The 20,712-nt window shown below is 41.5% G+C and overlaps 1 protein-coding gene across 1 annotated transcript in view; it reads left to right on the top strand.

Moving 5' to 3' along the window:
• The window catches only part of MYO3A (myosin IIIA), a 231,457-nt gene that overhangs the window by 112,002 nt on the left and 98,743 nt on the right, over positions 1–20,712 (top strand). The window contains 2 exon segments of the mRNA XM_021064905.1: positions 9,281–9,379; positions 9,480–9,594. Of these exon segments, the coding sequence (XP_020920564.1) occupies positions 9,281–9,379; positions 9,480–9,594 (214 nt within the window).

Below are 20,712 nucleotides of genomic sequence, written 5' to 3'. Positions count from 1 at the left end.
CCTCTACCCATGTTATCTCACCCCTCTCTCTGACCACAGTTATTTTTGAACTTCTCATGATGGCATTTCTAATGCTGGTACTATCCTATACATTGTGACTTAAAATCTTTCCTAAATGTAGATATAAAGAGGAAATTTTAAAGAGACGCTACTCAATTCCAAGAAGAAAAGGAGCATGTTGAAGTCAGTGCTTATAAATGCTCATAAATAAAAATACTAGCTCTTTCATTGCAGTTTTCTCCTGTTACTGCAATTTAGTTCAGCAGGCATCGATTGTGTTTCTCTCACATGCCCAGCACTTTGCTAGACACTTCAAGAGACAGCCCCCAAATGGCAAATGTGTGTTCTCTGCTGTGGAGAGAGAGAAAATATTATTTATGGAGCAGTTAATCTGTGTCAGGCACTGTGCTTGGCACTTTATTCCATAATCTCTTTTAATTCCTTCAGCAATATGACAGGGTATTATTGTCTATTTTATACAGGAGGACACAGACCAAGAAATTGTAATAAGGGAGTTCCCTGGTGGCCTAGCAGTAAAGGATCCAGCATTGTCACTGCTGTGGCATGAGTTTCCTGGTCCCGGGAAACTTGCACATGCCAAGAGAATGGCCAAAAAAGAAAAAAGAAAATTGTAATGAGTTGCCTACTGTCAAAAAGCTAATAAGGACTGAATCGGGATTTGAAGCCATGTTTCTCTGATTTCAGAGCCCACCACTCACTCATTCATCCACCCATGTGGCAAATATTTTTTGAGTACTTACTGTGTGCCCGGAGCTGTTCTAGGCACAGGAGATATAGAGCCAAGTAAGACAGGATTCCCATGGAAAAACACCGCCTGGCCTCCTGGGAGCCATGTGTGCCTTGGTCCTGAGCTTGCTGATCACTGATTGGCTTCTAATCTCTCAGGAAAGTGGGCAGTGGGTTCATCTGCAGCGAGTGAGCAGGTGGATGGCAAGGGCGGGGGATTGAGATTGAATGTCCTTGAGGAGGGTGTCCTAGGTCCTTGAGGAGGGAGCTGTAACTAACCATGAAAAGCTAGCCACACTCTTTCCTGAGCACCCTGAGGGGCCTGTGGGCACAAAACTGCCTGGATGGCTTTCCAAGCCCCATTGCAGGGCACTTGCAGGTCAAAGATTCCAAAGTTTCACGTGTGGGGTCACACCCTTGTGAGGACTTTGCCGTAGTTTGAGGTATTAGAGGCCTTGGCTGCACAGTGATTCCCAGCGTCCAGGACACATGAAACAGCCTGGAGGGGTTTCCTACAGGTGACTGAGTGGGACCCTAAGGATGCATCAGAGTCCACAATAGGGGTGGAGCCAGAGAAATACACTTGACCCTTGAACAATGGAGAGTTTAGGGGCACTGACCCCCTTTGAGGTCAAAAATCTACATGTAACTGTTTTTTCTTTTATGGCCACACCTGTGGCATATGGAAGTTCCCAGGGGGAATCAGAGCTGCAGGGATCGAATCAGAGCTGCGGTTTAGGCCTACACCACAGCCACAGAAACACTGGATCCTTAACCCACTGAGTGTGGCCAGGGATAGAACCCGCATCCTCATAGAGCCTATGTTGGGTCCTTCACCTGCTAATCCACAATGAGAACCCCTGCATAGACCCTTTGACTTTCCCCACACTTACCTACTAATAGGCTGTTAACCTGAAGCCTTACTGATAACTTAACGAGTCAATTAATATTCTTACAATAAAGTAAGCTAGAGAAAAAAATATTATTAAGAAAATTATGAGGAGAAAATCCATTTGCAGTACTGTACTGTATTTGCTGATGCCGTAAGTTCACAAGATGAATCATCTGTCAGCATCTACATCAGTATTGTCTTAGATGATACAAAACACTGCAGATGTTATATTCACACTAGACATCAGAAATGAAAAGATAATATGAAAAAGAAATCTCATTTGTTTACAGGTGTTAACAATTCATGCATTGATAACGAGGAAGCAGCGATATGATTGCCTTATGTCAGCTGGTGTCCTCAATATAATTGCTTTACAGTAGCCCAGCCTAGACACTAGTGAATGAATCTTATAAAATGTTATGGCACACAGTATTACAGTCATATTCATCATACAGTTTTGGAAACATGGGTACATTAAAAAATAAATAAATAAATAAAAATAAAACAACACTTGCTAGAGTATCCACTGTGGCACAATAGGATTGGTGGCATCTTGGGAGCCCTGGGATGCAGGTTTGATCCCCAGCCCCACACAGTGGGTTAAGGATCTGAAGCTGTGGCTCAGGTTGAGACTGTGGCTTAGACCTGATTCCTGGCCGGGAACTCCATATGCCACGGGGTGGCCAAAAATGAATGAATGAATGAATGAATGAATAAAACATTCGTGATGATAGGCTGATAGGTAGTTTTTCTAATTACGAGAGAAGCATACTGCATAGTAATGTCATTCTTTGAAAGCAGAGTGATAAAATAGTAAGAAAAGTAGGAGTTCCCGTCGTGGCGCAGTGGTTAACGAATCCGACTAGGAACCATGAGGTTGTGGGTTCGGTCCCTGCCCTTGCTCAGTGGGTTAATGATCCGGCGTTGCCGTGAGCTGTGGTGTAGGTTGCAGACGCGGCTCGGATCCCGCGTTGCTGTGGCTCTGGCATAGGCCGGTGGCTACAGCTCTGATTCAACCCCTAGCCTGGGAACCTCCATAGCCTTGGGAGTGGCCCAAGAAATAGCAAAAAGACAAAAGAAAAAAAAAAAAAAAAAAAAACAGTAAGAAAAGTAACACATTGTTAATTATGTATTAACTCACTTGCCCTATTCTTCTGTGAGGATGGGTTATCTGGGGAGTTCCCTTCATGGCTAAACAGCTAACGGACCCAACTAGGGGATCCACGAGGATGCAGGTTCAATCCCTGGCCTCGCTCAGTGGGTTAAGGATCTGGCATTGCCGTGAGCTGTGGTTTAGGTCACAGACACGGCCTGGATCCCGAGTGGCTGTAGCTGTGGTATAGGCTGGCAACTACAGCTCCGATTCGACCTCTACGCTGGGAACTTCCTTATGGCACAGGTGTGGCCCTAAAAAGCAAAAAAAAAAAAAAAAAAAAAGGGAGGGGGTTTCCGCTTCAAGTCTTGCACATGCTATGCTACACATGCTTTTTTATATTTATTGAAAATTTTGCATGTAAATGGACCCACTCAGTTCACATTTGTGTTCTTCCAGGGTCAGCTGTACCGTCTGGAGGCTTTCTGAGACCGCTTGCTGTGACTGGTGATTCTAGTTGCATAAGTGTGTGGGGAATGTCACATGCTCTGCCTTCTTAAATGCAGCTCGGATGTAGTCAAGGCGGGACATGAGATGGGGAATCTTGGGAGGTGTCTTCTTTTCCTATTCTTTTCATTCTCTAATTGTTTATCCACTGAAGGTCAGTGTATTTCCTCTGGCATCTCCAGGTCTTGTCAAATTAGAGTTCTCCGTAAATGTAAACTGATAATTAGAGAGAACATCACTGATTGTGCATGTCTGCATTTATGAGTCACTTCTCTAATTGCACACTGCCTCATTTAAGTGTTAAAGTGTGACACATAGAGCAATCAATGTGATTTCATTAGAACAAAACAAAATTATATGCTGTGCCAGTCTTAGAGAGGTCTTATTAGTGTGTGATGAGAAAAGACCAGAGCTAAATTTTTGGTTTAGGTCTAACCTTTCTCCTGACAAAGCTGATGTTCATCGAGTGTTACCAGTGACTGCCACAAATAATGGCTGGGGATGTTGAAGGTACAAACACTACCAGCTCTAAAGGATGGTGCCATCCTCACTTCAGCATCTGAGCCTGTGGACTTGCCTTTTCTTGAAATGCCCACCTGTCTTTGCTTCCATGACCGGGACTCATCTGGTTCCTCTCCTCCCTCTCTGAGTTTTTCTTCTCTAACTTAGATTCATCCATCCACTCCCAAAATGTGTATTTATCAAAGATTTTTCTTGGAGCATTTCTCTTTTCTCTCTATATTCTCACACTTAGGAACTTCTTCTAATACCATGGCCTCGATGGATGGCTCTATGTGACTGACAGCCAAATATGTACTTCTCACTGTCTCTTAAATTCTCATTTTTCATTTTCAACCACCTGGATATCCTGCTGTCATCTTGAATGCAACTGAATAGAGGCACACCTACATATTTACTAGGGCAGGAACAATGAATAGCAAATCTGATTTTATTGATCCAGAGATGAGGAAATGAAGTCTGAAGAGATGAAATAACTTTCCCAGCCACCCAGGTTATATATCCTAGAGTCAGGTAAGGACCTAGATTCCCCAAACTCTTTGTTCTGTCTTTCCCCCACCCCACCCCCCAACTGCTAAGAACCCTCTTTTAGCAGGTGCTATCCTTTCAGAGAATCAGTTTTATTGTCGTGCTGAGGGTACTTGCAGCTCGAGCCTGAGCTGTGTTCACTGCTGAGATACAAACGTACTGATGTGACTGTGGCTATGGTGTAGGCTCCAGCTGCAGTGGCAGCTCTGATTTGACCCCTAGGCTGGGAAATTCCATATGCTGAAGGTGCAGCCCTAAAAAGAAAAAAGAAAAAATAGCTTATTGCTAAAAAGGCTAACCCTCAACCTGAGCCTTAAACGAGTTGTAATTTTTTTGCCGGTGGATGGCTGCTGAATGATCAGGGTGGAGTTTGCTGAAGATTAAGATGATTGTGGCAACTTCTTAAAAGACAATTGCCTCATTGATTGACTCTTCCTTTCATGAATGATTTCTCTGTGGCTGTGATGTTTTTTAACAGTATTTTACTCACAGTGGAACTTCTTTCAGCGTTAGAGTTAATCTTCTCAAACCCTGCTGCTGTTTAATCAACTAGGTTTATGTTGTATTCTAAATCTTTTGTTGGCAGAGTTCCTGTTGTGGCTCAGTGGATTAAGAATCCGACTAGATCCTGGGCAACGATCCGACTACCATGGTTGGTCGATGCCGTGAGCTGTGTGTGAAGTCCGATAGGTCCATGAGGACACAGGTTCGATCCCTGACTTTACTCAGTGGGTTAAGGATCTGGGCATTGCCGTGAGCTGTGGTGTAGGTCAAAGACTCAGGTTGGATCCCATGTTGCTGTGGTGTAGACCGGCAGCTGAAGCTCCAATTCAGCCACAAGCCTGGGAACTTCCATATGCTGCAGAAATTGGTGCCCACAGCATATGGAAATCCCCTGGCTAGGGATCAAATAGGAGCTGCAGCTGCCAGCCTATGCCACAGCCAGAGCAATGCAGGATGGGACCTGAGCCATGTCTGCAACCTACACCACAGCTCACAGTAGCCAGATCCTTAATCCACTGAGCAAGACCAGGGATCAAACCCACATCATCATGGATACTAGTCGGATTTCTATCCACTGCACCACAACAGGAACTCTGAGCAAAATTAAAAATCATAAATAAATAAATAAATAAATCTTTTGTTGTCATTTCAACAGCATCTTCACGAGGAATAGTTTCCATCTCATGAAAACATTTTCTTTGCTTATCCATAAGAAGAAACTTCTCATCTGTTAAGGCTTTATCATGAGATTGCATCAATTCAGTCACATCTCTTCTCATCTGTTAAGGCTTTATCATGAGATTGCATCAATTCAGTCACATCTTTAGGCTCCTCTTCTATTTCTGGTCATCTTGTGGTTCCTACCACATCTGCAATTGCTTCCTTCATGAAAGTCTTGACCCCTCTAAGTCATCCGTGAGAACTAGAATCAACTTCTTCCAAACTCCTGTTAATGTTGATATGTTGACTCTTCCCATGAATCATGAATGTTCTTAATGGCATCTAGAATGATGAGTCCCTTTCATAAGATTTTCAATTGACATTACCCAGATCTATCAGAGGAATCACTGTTTATATGGCAGCTATAGCTTACAAAATATATTTATTAAATAATAAATATATTAATATATTTATTAAATAATAATAAGAAATTTCCCTGTGACCCATGGGCTACAAAACAGATGTTGTGTTGGCAGCAAGAAAACATTAATCTCATTGTACATCTCCATCAGAGCTCTTGAGTGACCAGATGCCTTATCAATGAGCAGTAATATTTTGAAAGAAATCTTTTTTCTTTCCAAGCAGTAGGTCTCAACAGTGGGATTAAAATATTCACTAAACCAAGTTGTCAACAGATGTACTGTCATCTAGCCATTGTTGTTCTACAGATAGAGTAGATTGAGAATAACTCATAAGGGCCCTAGGATTGTCAGAATAGCAAATGAGCAATAAACTTTAACTTAAAGTCACCAGCTGCATTCGCCCCTAATAAGAGAGTCAGCCTGTCCTTTGAAGCTCTGAAACAAGGCATTGACTTCTCCTCTCTAGCTATGAAAGTCCCAGATGGCATCTTCTTCCAATAGAAAGCTGTTTTGTCTACACTGAACATATGTTGTTTGCTGTAGCCACCTTCATTAGTTGTCTTAACTAGATCTTCTGGATAACTAGCTACAGCTTCTGCATCAGCATCTGCGACTTCTCCTTGCTCTTCTTTGTTATGTTATGGAGTTGGCTTCTTTCTTTAAACCTCTTGAACCAACCTCTCCTAGCCTCAAACTTTTGTTTTTGTCTTTTTAGGGCCACACCCACAGCAAATGGAGGTTTCCAGGCTAGGGGTCAAATCGGAGCTGTAGCTTCCGGCCTTTGCCACAGCCACAGCAACATGGGATCCAAGCCGCATCTGCAACCTACACCACAGCTCATGGCAATACTGGATCCTTAATGCACTGAGTGAGGCCAGATATCAAACCCACATCCTCATGGATACTAGTCGGGTTTGTTACAGATGAGCCACAATGGAAACTCCTCCTAGCTTTGAACTTTACTTCTGCCATTTCCTCACCTCTCTCAGTCATCATAAAATTGAGGAGAGATGGGGCTTTGCTGTGGATTAGGCTTTGGCTTAGGGGAATGTTGTTTGATCTGTCCTGACTACTAGAGCCTCTCTCCCTCTCCCTCCCTCTTTCTCCTTCCCTTCCCTCCCTCTACACACACACACACACACACACACCACTCTCTCTCTCTCTCTCTCTCTCTCTCTCTCTCTCTCTCTCTCTCTCTGGATAACCCTGACTGATACAGAAACAGAGAAGAGGCTTGTACAACAGTTTCGTAGCCCCTGACCCACATACTCTGGTAACATCCAAAGCTTTGTGGTGGGGTGGCATCTAGCCCAACTGTAAGAGGAGTAAGATAAAAAGAATAAAGACAGCAAGGCCCTTAGAGTTTGAGGGTTATTTTATTTTAACCCCTGTGAGAGGAACCCTCCTCCACCCCAGCTGCAGGCTCTTGAGCCTGGTCAGATAATGAAGTGCAATGTCAAGGGAAGGTTTAAACAAGAGGATGGTGTAGTGGGAGGGTGAATAAGCCAAGGACAGATGCAAATCCCAGGACAGATGCAAATCCCAGGTCTCCCAAATGGCCATCAGGGTCACCAAGCGTAGAAGCAAAGCAGAGTTCACACTGTAAGGCAGGATAGAACTTGCTTGTTCTTGGGGAAGAAGTGTGATCCATCCTTGAACTCTCCAGAGCAAAAGGAAGATGAGGAAAGGCAGAGAAGGGGGTCCCTGGGATCCTAATAGTTATGTCATGGCCCATCCTGAGCCAGAGACTCACTTCATTGTGACCCAGAGTACTTGATTGTACTAGTCCAGGATCTTGGAAATTCTGTTTTTATGTAGACCTGCAGAGTCATAGAACTTGAGATGCGTGAGAACATGTTTCTCATGCAGTGAGAAAACTCAGTCTCTCTCCCACTAAGTGAAGTAAATCAGAAAGAGAAAGACAAATACCATATGATATCACTTATATCTGAAATCTACTATATGGCACAAATGAACCTTTCCACAGAAAAGAAAATCATGGACATGGAGAACAGACTTGGGGTTGCCAAGGGGGAGGGAGAGGGACTGGGAGGGACTGGGAGTTGGGGGTTAATAGATGCAAACTATTGCCTTTGGAATGGATAAGCAATGGCAACTTGCTGTATAGCCCTGGGAACTATGTCTGGTCACTTGTGAGTGATGGAGCATGATAATGTGAGAAAAAAGAATGTATACATGTATGTGTGACTGGGTCACCTCGCTGTGCGGTAGAAAATTGACAGAACACTGTAAACCAGCTATAATGGAAAAAATAAAAATCATTATTTAAAAAAGAAAAACTCAGTCTCAGAAAGACAGTGTAGTGAGGTGGCTAAAGATGTGGGTTTGGGGAGTTCCCATCATGGCTCAGTGGTTGGCAAATCCGACTGGGAACCATGAGGTTGCGGGTTCGATCCCTGGGTTAAGGATCCTGCATTGCCGTGATCTTTGGTGTAGGTTGCAGACGTGGCTTGGATCCTGAGTTGCTGTTGCTGTGGCTCTGGCATAGGCCGGTGACTACAGCTCCCATTGGACCCCTAGCCTGGGAACCTCCATGTGCTGCGGAAGCGGCCCAGGAAATGGCAAAAAACCAAAAAACCAAAAAAAAAAAAAAAAAAAAAGATGTGGGCTTTGGAGTCAAATACCCCTGTTTAAATCCAGTGTGGCCATCAACTCTGTGACCTTAGTGGAGTGTCCCCTCTAAGCTCTGTGTCCTTGTATGTGGAATGAGAGGGTTGTGGCAGGTAAATGAGGTAATGCAGCTCTTAGTGCCATCCGGCCTGCTCTATTCATCATTAATTTGCTTCTTTTTCCCTGGCTCTGCTGTCAAGTAAACCCAAGAAGTTAGGGAGTTTTGACTGTTTTGTTCCTCTTGTGTCCCCAGTGCATATAACAGTGCCTGGTGGAGACTTACAAATAATGTGTTCAGTGATTCATGCAAAGTGCTTAGCAGAGTCTGGAATTTGATAACAGTGGTTGTTGAAAATAATAGTAACAGTTACAACACAGAAAGCCAAAATCCAGTATTCTGGGAGGTCCACATTGGTATTTACAGTTGTTGCTCTTTTTTTTTCTTTCTTTCTTTCTTTCTTTTTTTTAAAGCATTTTTAGGGCCACACCCACAGCACATGGAAGTTCCCAGGCTAGGGGTTGAATCAGAGCTACAACCACCAGCCTACATCACAGCCACAGCAACTCAGGACCACATCTGCGACCTACACCACAGCTCACGGCAACGCCAGGTCCCCGACCCACTGAGCGAGGCCAGGGGTTGAACCTGCATCCTCATGGAAACTAGTCAGATTCATTTCTGCTGCACCACTGTGGAAACTCCCTACAGTTGTTGTTCTTTAGCAATTAAAAAATACTTACACTAACCACCTTCCTGAAAATGTCTTATTTTTTCAGTGGAGAAAAAAATTTTCATATTTTTTACTACATCTACGCTGGTTTAGCTGAGAAGAAGAAACTAGCCCATTACAAATTGCCGGAAAATAAGCCTCCCAGGTAAAAATAAATCCAGTCCAGCTGGTTGGACTTTCATGAGTAGTACTTTGCCATCCACTTAATTTTAGATTTTTCACCTACCCTTTCATGTTTTTTCCAGATACTTAGAAAATGACCACATCAGAACAGTACAGGACATGACGAATAATAGTTTCTATAAATCCCAATATGAATTAATTGAGCAGTGTTTCAAAGTCATCGGTTTTACGATGGAGGTGAGTATGGAAGACATTCAAACCTCCTTAGGAAGCCTCTTCTTGTCATCACTAGTACTAAGAGTCAGCATATACCAAGTGGTCAGTGTATGCCAGACATTGTGGTAAGTGCTTTACATGGATCATTTTTAAATTACTGAAACGACCTTTTGAAATAACTAGAATTATAACGTTTACCTCATATATGAGGAAACCGTGGCCTTGAGATATAACCGAATTCAGTTTTGTTCTTAATCTTTTATTTATATTTACATCCCTCCTGGGTGTGTGTGTGGTGTTTGTGTGTGTGTGTGTGTGTGTGTGTGTATAAATGACATTAAATGTGACCACAACACATGTTCTTTTTTTTTTTTTTCCTGTCTTTTTCTTTTAGGTCTGCACCTGCGCCATATGGAAGTTCCCAGGCTAGGGGTCAAATCGGAGCTGTAGCTGCTGGCCTACACCACAGCCACAGCAACGCCAGATCCAAGCCGCATCTGCTACCTACACCACAGCTCATGGCAATGCTAGATCCTAAACCCACTGAGCGAGGCCATCGATGAGGGCCTTTGTCCTCATGGATGCTAGTCAGATTTGTTTTCACTGTGCCATGATGGGAACTCACACATGTTCTTTTTTAGTGTAGTCTTTTTTTTTTTCTAACAACTTTATTAAGCTGTAATTCGCATCCCATACACTGTTTAAAAGTATACATTTTAATGCCTTTTACTGCAGTCACAGAGGTGTGCATCCATCCTTGTAATCTCTTTGAGAATATTTTCATGTTCTAAATTTTTCACCCCCAAGAGAAGGGTGCTAGTGATTGGCAGTTCCTTCTCATTCCCACCCCTCCTCTGCTTTTGGACACCCCAGATGTATTTATTGTGGACATTTCACACGAATTGAGTGATGCAGGATATCACCCTTTGGGACTGGTGTCTCTCATTTAACACAGGTTGTAGCCTATGTCAACACTTCATTTCTTTTTATTGAGGGATAATATTCCATTGTATGGATATACCTCATGTTATTTATCTGTTCATCACTTGATGGGCATTTGGGTTGTATCCATTTTTTTGGCTATCATGACTAATGCTACTGTGACCGTCCCTGTCCAAGTTTTTCTGTGACTTGAGTTTTCCCTTCTCTTTGGTGTATACCTAGGCAGGGAAGTTCTAGGTTATACAGTAACGCTATGTTTAACCTTGCGAGGAACTGCTAGACTGTGTTCCAAAGCAGCTGCACTATTTTACATTCCAACCTGTAGCATATAAAGGTTCTGATTTTTCTCCACCTATCTCAGTACTTCTTAATATCTGCTTATAGCCATTCTAGTGGATATGATATGTTATGTCAATATGGTTTTGATTTGCATTTCCCCTAAAGGCTTATGATGCTGAACTTCTTTTCATGTACTTATTGGTTGTTTTTCATTTCTGTATCTTCTTTGAGGAAATGTCTGTTCAGTTTCCTTGCCTATTTTTTAATTAAGCTGTCTTTTTATTATTGAGTTGTAAGAATTCTTTGTATTGTAGATACAAGTGTCTTATCAGGTATGTAATTTGCAAAAATTTTTCTTTTTTGTTGTCTTTTTACTTTCTTGATGGCTACCCTTTGAAGCACATTATCTGTATTCTTGATTTGGGTTTTTTTTTTAATTTTTATGAATGTATTTGGTTTCTTGTGTTTTTTATAAAAAGAATACTTGATCCCTCTGTTTCTTCATTTTCCTTATTTACTAGTGAAGGCATTTAAGGCTATAAATTTATCCCAGAGTAATAAAGATTTCCGGAGTTCCCGTGGTGGCACAGTGGTTAACGAATCCGACTAGGAACCATGAGGTTGCGGGTTCGGTCCCTGCCCTTGCTCAGTGGGTTAATGATCCGGCGTTGCCGTGAGCTGTGGTGTAGGTTGCAGATGCGGCTCGGATCCCACGTTGCTGTGGCTCTGGCGTAGGCCAGTGGCTACAGCTCCAATTCGACCCCTAGCCTGGGAACCTCCATATGCTGCGGGAGTGGCCCAAAGAAATAGCAAAAAAAGACAATAAAGATTTCCTTCTGTGCCCTGGATTGTATTTTTAAATTTTTATAACAAAGTATCTTGTTTAATAGGGACTCTAGAAGAAGGCTTTTAGAGAAGCTTTCGACTCTGCTCTTAGCAGTTTACTGTTTGCTATGTTGACTCAGTCCTTTGATAAAAAGTATACTGTACTCTGAATGTGAATCAGGCTTCTCGATGACCTCTTGCAGGAAAGTAATGTGCAATTTGTTGGATTTTGATTTCATTTTCATCAATGACACTTCTGCAACTTAAAACCATTAATATGTCTGCTTAAGAAGTTTACTAAAATTTCTTGGGCTATCAAGTCTCTACGAAGAGCCTGAGCTAAAAATAATAGCTAATTCTTCTCCAGAAATTTGGGAAATTTTAGCTGCAGGATGTAAAATATAAAGATGCTGATAGAAGCAAAACTTTACACAAATCATTCAGATTGTGTGCAGCGAAGTTATTGAATCTAATCATTCGGTAGCATGTTTTTCGACACTCTTGACTCCCTTCTAAAACGAGGTTGTCAACAATACCTTTAGTCATTTGATGCATTTGCGTTCCAAAACGTAAATATTTTTAAAGCTGAACTCATTCTTGCATAGAGAAAAGTTTACTGCTCAGTGTGTTTTCTCCAAATGTAGAGCGTCTGTTGGCATGCTAACAATGGGTCACCGTCCTCCAGTCTTAACTTTTCTTTGAAAGCCTTTGACTCCCATTTGGGTATCTTTGCTGCAGGCCTGAAGGAAAAGATATTCTTAAGACCTTGGCTTTAGAGAATGAGGTGTGACCTCTGCCAACTGGGTGAGGTTTGGAGAAGGACAGATAAATGGCTTTTCTTTTGACATGAAATTAGGGCCTTACCTTCAGGAGAGGTTTAGATAAACCAGGGTAATCTTCATCCATCAGGAAACATTCCAACGTTTAGAGTTAATTTTTCTGGTGTGGCCTTTCTCCGTAGCCAAAGGAATACAAATTTGTTGAGGAAACTCCCTACATGGCTATCTTTACAGCCCCAGAATTTAGGGTCCTCCTTGAGGTCTAATAAACTTCACTACTCTGATTCTAGATGCATGAACTCATTGTGAGGAGGCGTGGGTGAAAGCCATCAGCCATCAGGGACCTGGCGGGCTGTTTTCAGGACCAGCTGGGGAGAAATAACTCCTCTCAGCACTAGAGAAGAATTATTACCATGACTTTCCCATAGAGTTCTCAGTTTTTGCCAGAAGACAGAATTGTGTGGACAAGAGGGAAGCAGTACTGTAGATGCACTGGCAGCCAAGGTTGAATGAATCCTTAAGGCAAACATTTTACTCTCAGGAAGTCTTGAGGTAAAGTTGAGTCATTTTTCGGTTTAGAAGTAGAGACACCAACTCAACCACCTTTATTTCTGAAGGATGTATTCTTTCCATAGTTTCATGCCTGTCCAGCTTTGGCAGTCCCTCTACAAACTACAGCTCATACCAGGAAACTCAGTGGTTCTGTGGCCTCTAGGCAGAAAGATGATCGGGGTCCTTCTCTCTGTTGATGCATTTAATAGCTTTTAGGCTGTAAAAAGGAAAAAAGAATCCATCATTTGGTAAGATTTCTGTGGGTTTTTAAGGAAGCTTCTAGACTTTGCTTTTAGCTATAATGTTACTGTGAAGAACTTCCCATAGGTGAGGCAGATAGATGCATGGTTCTTAAAGGGCCAGTATATAAATCTCATTCCCTTTCTCTACCCTCACAAAAGAAAAAGAAAAAGGAGGAGGAGGAAGAGGAGGAGAAAAAGACAAGAAGCAGCAGCACCAGCAGCAAAGGTTGGCAGGGTGGCCAGATTGATGTATAAGGACAGGACAGTTTGCTTGACCAATAGCAGCCTTTGCTGGAGAGCTGGGAGAAAAAATGATGAGAACAGAATAGGAGTTGAACAATGGAGAGATTCCTAAGCTTATAGAACTTACTGTGGCTATCTCATGTGAAGAGCAGAGTGGTGTATGCCCTTTTCTAGCCATGAGGTTTGGGTGGTAGGCATATCATGCTGAAAACTGTACCGTCAACCTTACCTGACTACCTATTGAGAACAATCTGAACTGTACCATTTGGAGTCAGAAATGATCCTAATACATTTCCTAATAACATAGACATTTTTATTGCTAGTGAAATAAATGTGTTTGAGGAGTTCCCATTGTGGCTCAGTGGTTAATGAGCCCAACTAGCATCCACGAGGTCGAGGGTTAAATCCCTGGCCTCGCACAGTGGATTAAGGATCCAGTGTAGCCATGAGCTGTAGGTTACAGATACGACTCAGATCCTAGCCAGCAGCTACAGCTGCAATTTGACCCCTAGCCTGGGAACCTCCATATGCTGCAGGTGCAGCTCTAGAAAGACAAAAAAACAAAAACAAAAAATCAAAAAACAAAAAAAACAAAACAAACAAAAAAAAACCATGGAGTTCCCATCATGGCTCCATGGTTAACGAATCCAAGTAGGAACCATGAGGTTGCAGGTTCGATTCCTGGCCTCACTCAGTGGGTTAAGGATCCTGCATTGCTGTGGCTGTGGTGTAGGTTGAAGATGAGGCTCGGATCTGGAGTTACTGTGGCTATGGTGTAGGCCAGCAGCTATAGCTCCGATTAGACCCCTACCTTGGGAATCTCCATGTGCCTTGGGTACAGCCCTAGAAAAGACAAAAAAAAAAAAAAAAAAAAAAAAAAAAGTGATTGGAAGACTTCCTGGAAAAGAAAGTCCACAACTCAGAAGACATGAGTTTCAGTCACATTTGAAGTGACGTATGATCACCATCCAGAGATTTCAGACCAGCTATGGGAGATACTCCAGGGGTTTCCACATAGTCCTGTTCCAGACATAGTCCCATTCATATGCTTTAATTCTGAGGTCTCAGGCATCACTGGTGACCACCTTGGTCTTTTGTTCTCATTCTGGCTCAAAGGACCAAGATCTTATCCTCCCCTGAGTGTTTTAAGCACAATATAAAACCTAGCTTAGCTGCATCATGGGTTAAAATAAGATATTTACTGCTCCAGCAGGTGGCATGATGCTAGTTAGTTTACGTTTGTCTCTACCTCACCCCAAGACCTTCTTGGTCATGGATACTTCCAGGTGTATCTTCCTCACTTCTTCCTGCCAACATTCAGATTCCAATCTGTCTCTCCCCCTTCTGTTGCATTGCTTTCCCTCTCTCAATTCCCACTAACCCTGCCCTCAGGCATAGCCTGTACCTGTGGAAACAGGTTAATTTAAGCACTAGGAGGTATCCTGGCTTTTAAAGCAGAAGGGTGTGCAGTGAAGAAAGGAAAAAAAAAAAAAAAAAAAACAGCATCTAGTCCTGTTTCCAATCCTTGGTCATAAGACGGATATGGATGCCTCTTTGGACTGCAGGCCTCTGGGCCTGTTGGTTGCCTGGTTGGAGGAAAATAGGAAAGATTAATTGGATCTCAGAGCATTCTCCAAACTGGAAGCATGTTGTACACCAAGTCGGCAGCTCCTGCTGCCAACCAGGGGCTGGGCTTCTTGTCAGAAGAGCTTATCTTCTTCCCAAGTCCTTCCCCCAGAGGTTGCTATCTTAGAAGGGGGGAATCATTTTTAATTGGTTTGTTTACTTCTAAGTCCCAATCATTAGAGGCAATGTTTCACTTATACTTGGCTCAGCTCGTTTCCGTTGCCTGGTGAACAACGTTTAGATTGCATTAAAATGAAACCAGTCTTGTAATTAGCACCTAGTGACAAATATAATTCATTTGTATAAAACTGTATGTTCCAAACTTAAACATACTCAGTGTTCATTGAGCATCCAAACATGCAGCTTGGGATAAAGGAACATATAACATCTGTTTCTGGAGCTGAAGCACAATCACTGCTAAGTATTTGTGAACACATTTGATCTGGCACAAGTAACTCTCCTGGGATGTGGTGTCTCCCACCTAAAAACAGAGCTTCAGAGAATTAACAGGGCTTTGAAGTTCTCACTGTGGCTCAGCGGGTTAAGAACCTGACTAGTATCCATGAGGATGCTGATTCAATCCCTGGCCTTGCTCCACTGGGTTAAGGATCTGGCGTTGCTGTGAGCTGTGGTGTAGATCACAGATGCAGCTGAGATCCCAAGTTTCTGTGGCTGTGGTGTAGGCAAGGCAGCTGTAGCTCCAATTCAACCCCTGGCCTGGTAGTCTGGGAACTTTCATACGCTGCTGGTGCAGCCCTACAAAGCAAAAAAAAAAAAAAAAAAAAAAAAAAAAAAAAAAAAAAGCTGACTCTCCTAGTTTGGAGACAGTGGAATTAAACCAAGTGGGTATTTACTTCCTTTTTATTCCACTCCTGCTATTTGTTTGTTTGTTTTCTCACTGGCTTTTTTGGATATGTGCTTTGTCCATAGTGGCTTCAATTTCATTTTGGAAAGAGGCAGCTTTCAAAATCAAGTGAAATGTCTTGATGTTCACATCCTCTAAGCACACCTCGCTGCCTTTACATTTCATTGCTGCACAATTTGAGTGACTCTCCAATATAGAGAGTGTCTCTCTCATTCTCTTTCTCTCCCCTCGTCTCTCTCTGATTGGTGTCAACAGCACAAAGGATGTGTGTCCCCTTAAATATTCCCAGAGTTTGAAGTTCTCTCCTACATTTGTGATTCAGCACATGCCAGGGAAATTGACAGGCAAATCAAAATCAAATATTCTCTAAAAATAACACAAATTGGAAAACTAAAACTTTTCAAAACATCTGACTTCCTAAACCATTTTCCTGCCATCACTTTAAAATAAATGATTAGTAGTTTTATGAGTCAACTCATTTAGAGGCAGTTTTTCCTGTGTCATGACAGGAATTTTTATTTGTTTCCTTTTGCACAGTCATATATCTTTTGTGTAAGATGAGAATGCCTTTTTTTCCCCCGCTTTAATTTTGCTCAGATTTCTTATGACAGACTAAAAACACAAGCTAGTTCATTTTCTTTGGATTATCGGTTATGGCTTCAGTTATGGTCCACTAATATCTGTGAAGTAAATTTTAAACTAACTATAATGGAAAAAATAAAAATCATTTAAAAGATAAAATTAAAACATAGAAACTTTCAGTAAAAGAAAAAAATAAAATATTTTAAAGCATCACACAAAGTGGTAAATTTCTGTAAAACATTTCATTTTTTAAAGTTGGTTTTTACAAACTTATGGTTACCAAAAGGGAAGGGTAGCAGAAAGGGGTGGATTGGGGGTTTGGAATTGGCAATTTTGTATATGGAATGGATGGTCAGTGGGCACCTGCTGTATAGACCAGGGAAATCTGTTCAGTGTTCTTTGATAACCTATATGAGAGTGAATATGGGTGTATGTATGGCTGAATCACTTTGCTGTACAGCAGAAATTAACACAACATTGTAAATCAACTATACTTAAATAAAATCAAATTTTTATAAAATTGGTTTTAGCTAGGGTGGGAGGGGCATAGAAGTCCCTTTTAGTTAGTCATTTGACAATAGTTTAATAACAATAATTTGATACTTAGTCTGCATTCAAGATGCATAATATAAGTTACAATTCTTGGATGTTATTACTCAGCCAACACTGATGATTTGAACAGAATGATAGGACCAAGGAAGCCAGTTGGTAAAATAAAAGTAATTCTTTACCAAAAATTCAGGGTCTGTGAGTTAAAATCTTTGGTCACTGCTTGTCTCTTGTATCTTTAGACCCATTACTAAGCCTCTCTGGTCTAAGTTTCTTTATCAGTAGGAGGAAGGCAAAGGAGTGGTTTATTTCTGAGTCACTTCCTATTTTTACTGTGTTTGATTTTGTGACTAAATATAGGGCCATTTAATTTCATTTTAATCTTTGCAAATTGTTCATGTCACTTTATTGCTTTAACTACCTGCAAAATTCAGCCTAAGTATAGAGAACACATTAATATCTCTTTAATACATTAATATTTGTATATACAAATAACTGCCAATGCTGATTGCCGAGCTTCACCTTTCCTCTCATTGGTTCCTGTTTGCCAGGTCCGTGGTCTCCCACAGCATTCTCTCCAGTGGTACCCACTCAGCCTGCTCCTCCCCATTCTGCCTTCTCTGTTGTTTCTCCGTGGAAGCATCATACCTTGGCTCTCACAGGACTAGACTGGGTAGGGCCACATTCCCCAGCCTGGGCTGCTGTCACTTTTGCCATGGTCCATGGTGATCCCCACCCACTTGGAGGTCCATGCATTGTCCCCTGCCTCATCTCTCTCTTGATGGGTTTTGGTTAGGCAACATGTGTGGTCTGAGGCTCTGAGAGAGGACGTACAGCATGTCACCAAAAGGACCCTGCATCAAACTCAGTCTGCCCAACCTGGGCTGAAGCTTCTCCCAGGGGGAAAAAAAAAAAAATCAGAGAAATGAGGATCATACATTTTCCATCCACAAGTCTGTACCACTTAGAAGAGTTGATTGGCTTTTGGAAGGAAACAGGCTTATATAGTCTTTTTGGCCTCATAAAATAAAACTATTAAGTCAGGATGCAAAGCCAAAAGAAGGGAACGATTAGAATTTTTTAAACAATGCTGAGGAAAATAAGCAGAAACTGTGAGGCACAGGTTAAAAGTCTTTGAGACATATACAACAGATTTGTTTTGAAAGTGAAGGAAATTTTATTGTCTTTTGACTGACACAAAAGACAACAGTTGACAAGCATTTATTGAGTGCCAGCTGTCTACTAGGCCCTGTGCTAGGAATTAGAGACCTGAATTGGTCACAGTCTCTATCCTCAACAAGTTTATAGTCTGATAGAGGACACATACACTGGGCATAATTAATAAAGTGGAGTCAATTCTGTGATAACAAACAGGCAGAAACTGTTACAGAAACATGAAGTCTGATGGTCAGCAAAGGGTTCTGAGAAGAGATTATATATGAAGGATAGGGAAAAGAATGGTTTGAGCTAGAACTAAGGGATAAAAATAATGTGGAATTCTTGGGGACCTATAGAAGTTGGGCTGGCTGAAAAATGTGTGAGAGAGAAGTAGCTAGAAATGAGGATGCAGAGGCAGGCAGGCACCAGAAGATGCAGAACCTTCTGTGTGAGCCTCGGTGAGGAGCTGGATCTTTATCCTTAAGGGAATAGGGACTATTGAAGGATGTTAATTAGGAAATACATGATTTGATTTTCATGCCAGAAAGATCATCAGGACAGCTGTGTGGAAGATGGGTTAGAGAAAGGGCAAGGCCAGAGGCAAAGAGACTAGTAAGAAGCGTAATACCTGAGGCTGAGCTTATGCATTGCTTATGTGTGTGAGCCCAGATATGACCCAAATCTTGATGGACAAACATAAAACTGAAGTCAGGCAAATCACCTATTAGTTGTTAATGTTCAAAGAAGGTATGTTTTGATAGTTTATTCAATATATTATTATTTTACTTTTTGGCTGTACATGTGGAATTTCCCAGGCCAGGGATCAAACCCATGCCACAGCAGTAACCAGAGCCACAGCAGATGTTATGCTGGATCCTTAACCCATTGAGACAGCAGAGAACTAAAATTTTAAAGCCAAGTACTCAATTTTTCCTTAGGCTTGTCAGTTCTGCTTAGGTATCTTTTTAAGAGCAGTTTTAGGTTCACAGCAAAATTGAGTACAGAGATTTCCGATAACATCATATACATCTCCCCCACTATACTCACAGCCTCCTGCACCATCAAAATCCTACACCAGAGTGATAGATTTGTTGCTAAGGATGAACTTACATGGATTCATCATTATCATCCAAAGTACATAGCTTACACTGGCTTTCACTCTGTGTTGTACTTACTTTGATTTTGGAAAAAGGTGTAATAACATGTATCCAATCATTATAGTATCATGCAGAATAGTTTCACTGCCCTAAAAATCCTCTCTCCTCTTCCTTTTCATCCCTCCTTTCCTACTCACTCCTGGAAACCACCAATCTTCACTGTCCTCATGGTTTTACCTTCTCCATAATGTTACATAGTTGGAATCATACAATGTGCAGCCTTTTCAAGCTGGCTTCTTTCACTTAGTATTATGCATTTAAGTTTCCTCCATATCTTTTGAAGGCTCGATAGGATTGAGTGATATTCACTTGTCTAGATGGACCACAGTTTATTTATCTGCTCACCAATTGAAGGACGTCTTTAGCAATTATGAATAAAGCTGCTGCAGAGTCTGTGCACAGGTTTTTATCTGAACCTAAATTTTCAACTTCTCTGGGTAAATACCAAGGAGCAGGATTACTGGTTCATATGGCATAGTATGTTTAGTTTTGTAAGAAACTGCCAGGCTGTCTTCTAAAGTGGCTGTACCATTTTGCATTCTCACCAGCAATGAATGAGAGTTCCTGTTACTCCACATCTTCTCCAGCATTTGGTGTTGTCCGTGTTTTGGATTTTGGTTATTCTAATAGGTGGGTAGTGTTATCTCACTGTGGTTTTAATTTGCATTTCCCTGATGACATATGATGTAGACCATCTTTTCACATCCTTATTTGCCATCTATAGATCTTCTTTGGTGAAGTATCTGTTAAGATCTTTTTCCATTTTAAAATTAAGTTTTTTGAATTTTTTTATTATTGAGTTTTAAGAGTCCTTTGAATATTTTGATAGCAGTTTTTTAGCAAATGTGTCTTTTAAAGCAAGTATTTTCCCCCAGTCTGTGCTTGTCTTCTCTCACCTAAATTACTGCAGTAGTCTCCTGCCTATTCCACTTTTCCATCTTTTCCACTTTGTGCCAGACTCATCAGTTTAAAATATAACTGTTTTATTTTCCTCATAACCCCTCTTCCCCCTGAAATGTCGTGTCTGTTTGTTTATTTAATGTCTGCCTTAGAAAACCAAATCAAAAAAACAGGAAAGCAATATAAGAGACCTATGGGATAATATAAAGCGGGCCAATCTACACATAATAGGAATTCCAGAAGGAGTAGAAAAAGATAAGGGAATGGAAAATATATGTAAAGAAATTATCGCTGGAAACGTCCCAAATCTAAAGGATACTGAGTTCAAGATACAGGAAGCACAGAGGGCCCCAAACAAATTGAACCCAAATAGACCCACACCAAGACACATAATAATAAAAATGGCAAAAGTTAGTGATAAAGAGAGGATCCTAAAGGCA

Source organism: Sus scrofa, chromosome 10, assembly GCF_000003025.6.
Source record: "Sus scrofa isolate TJ Tabasco breed Duroc chromosome 10, Sscrofa11.1, whole genome shotgun sequence".
NCBI classification, from domain to species: Eukaryota; Metazoa; Chordata; class Mammalia; order Artiodactyla; family Suidae; genus Sus; species Sus scrofa.
The sequence above is the reverse complement of the archived record's forward strand: the minus strand, read 5'-3'. Positions and strand labels throughout refer to the sequence as shown.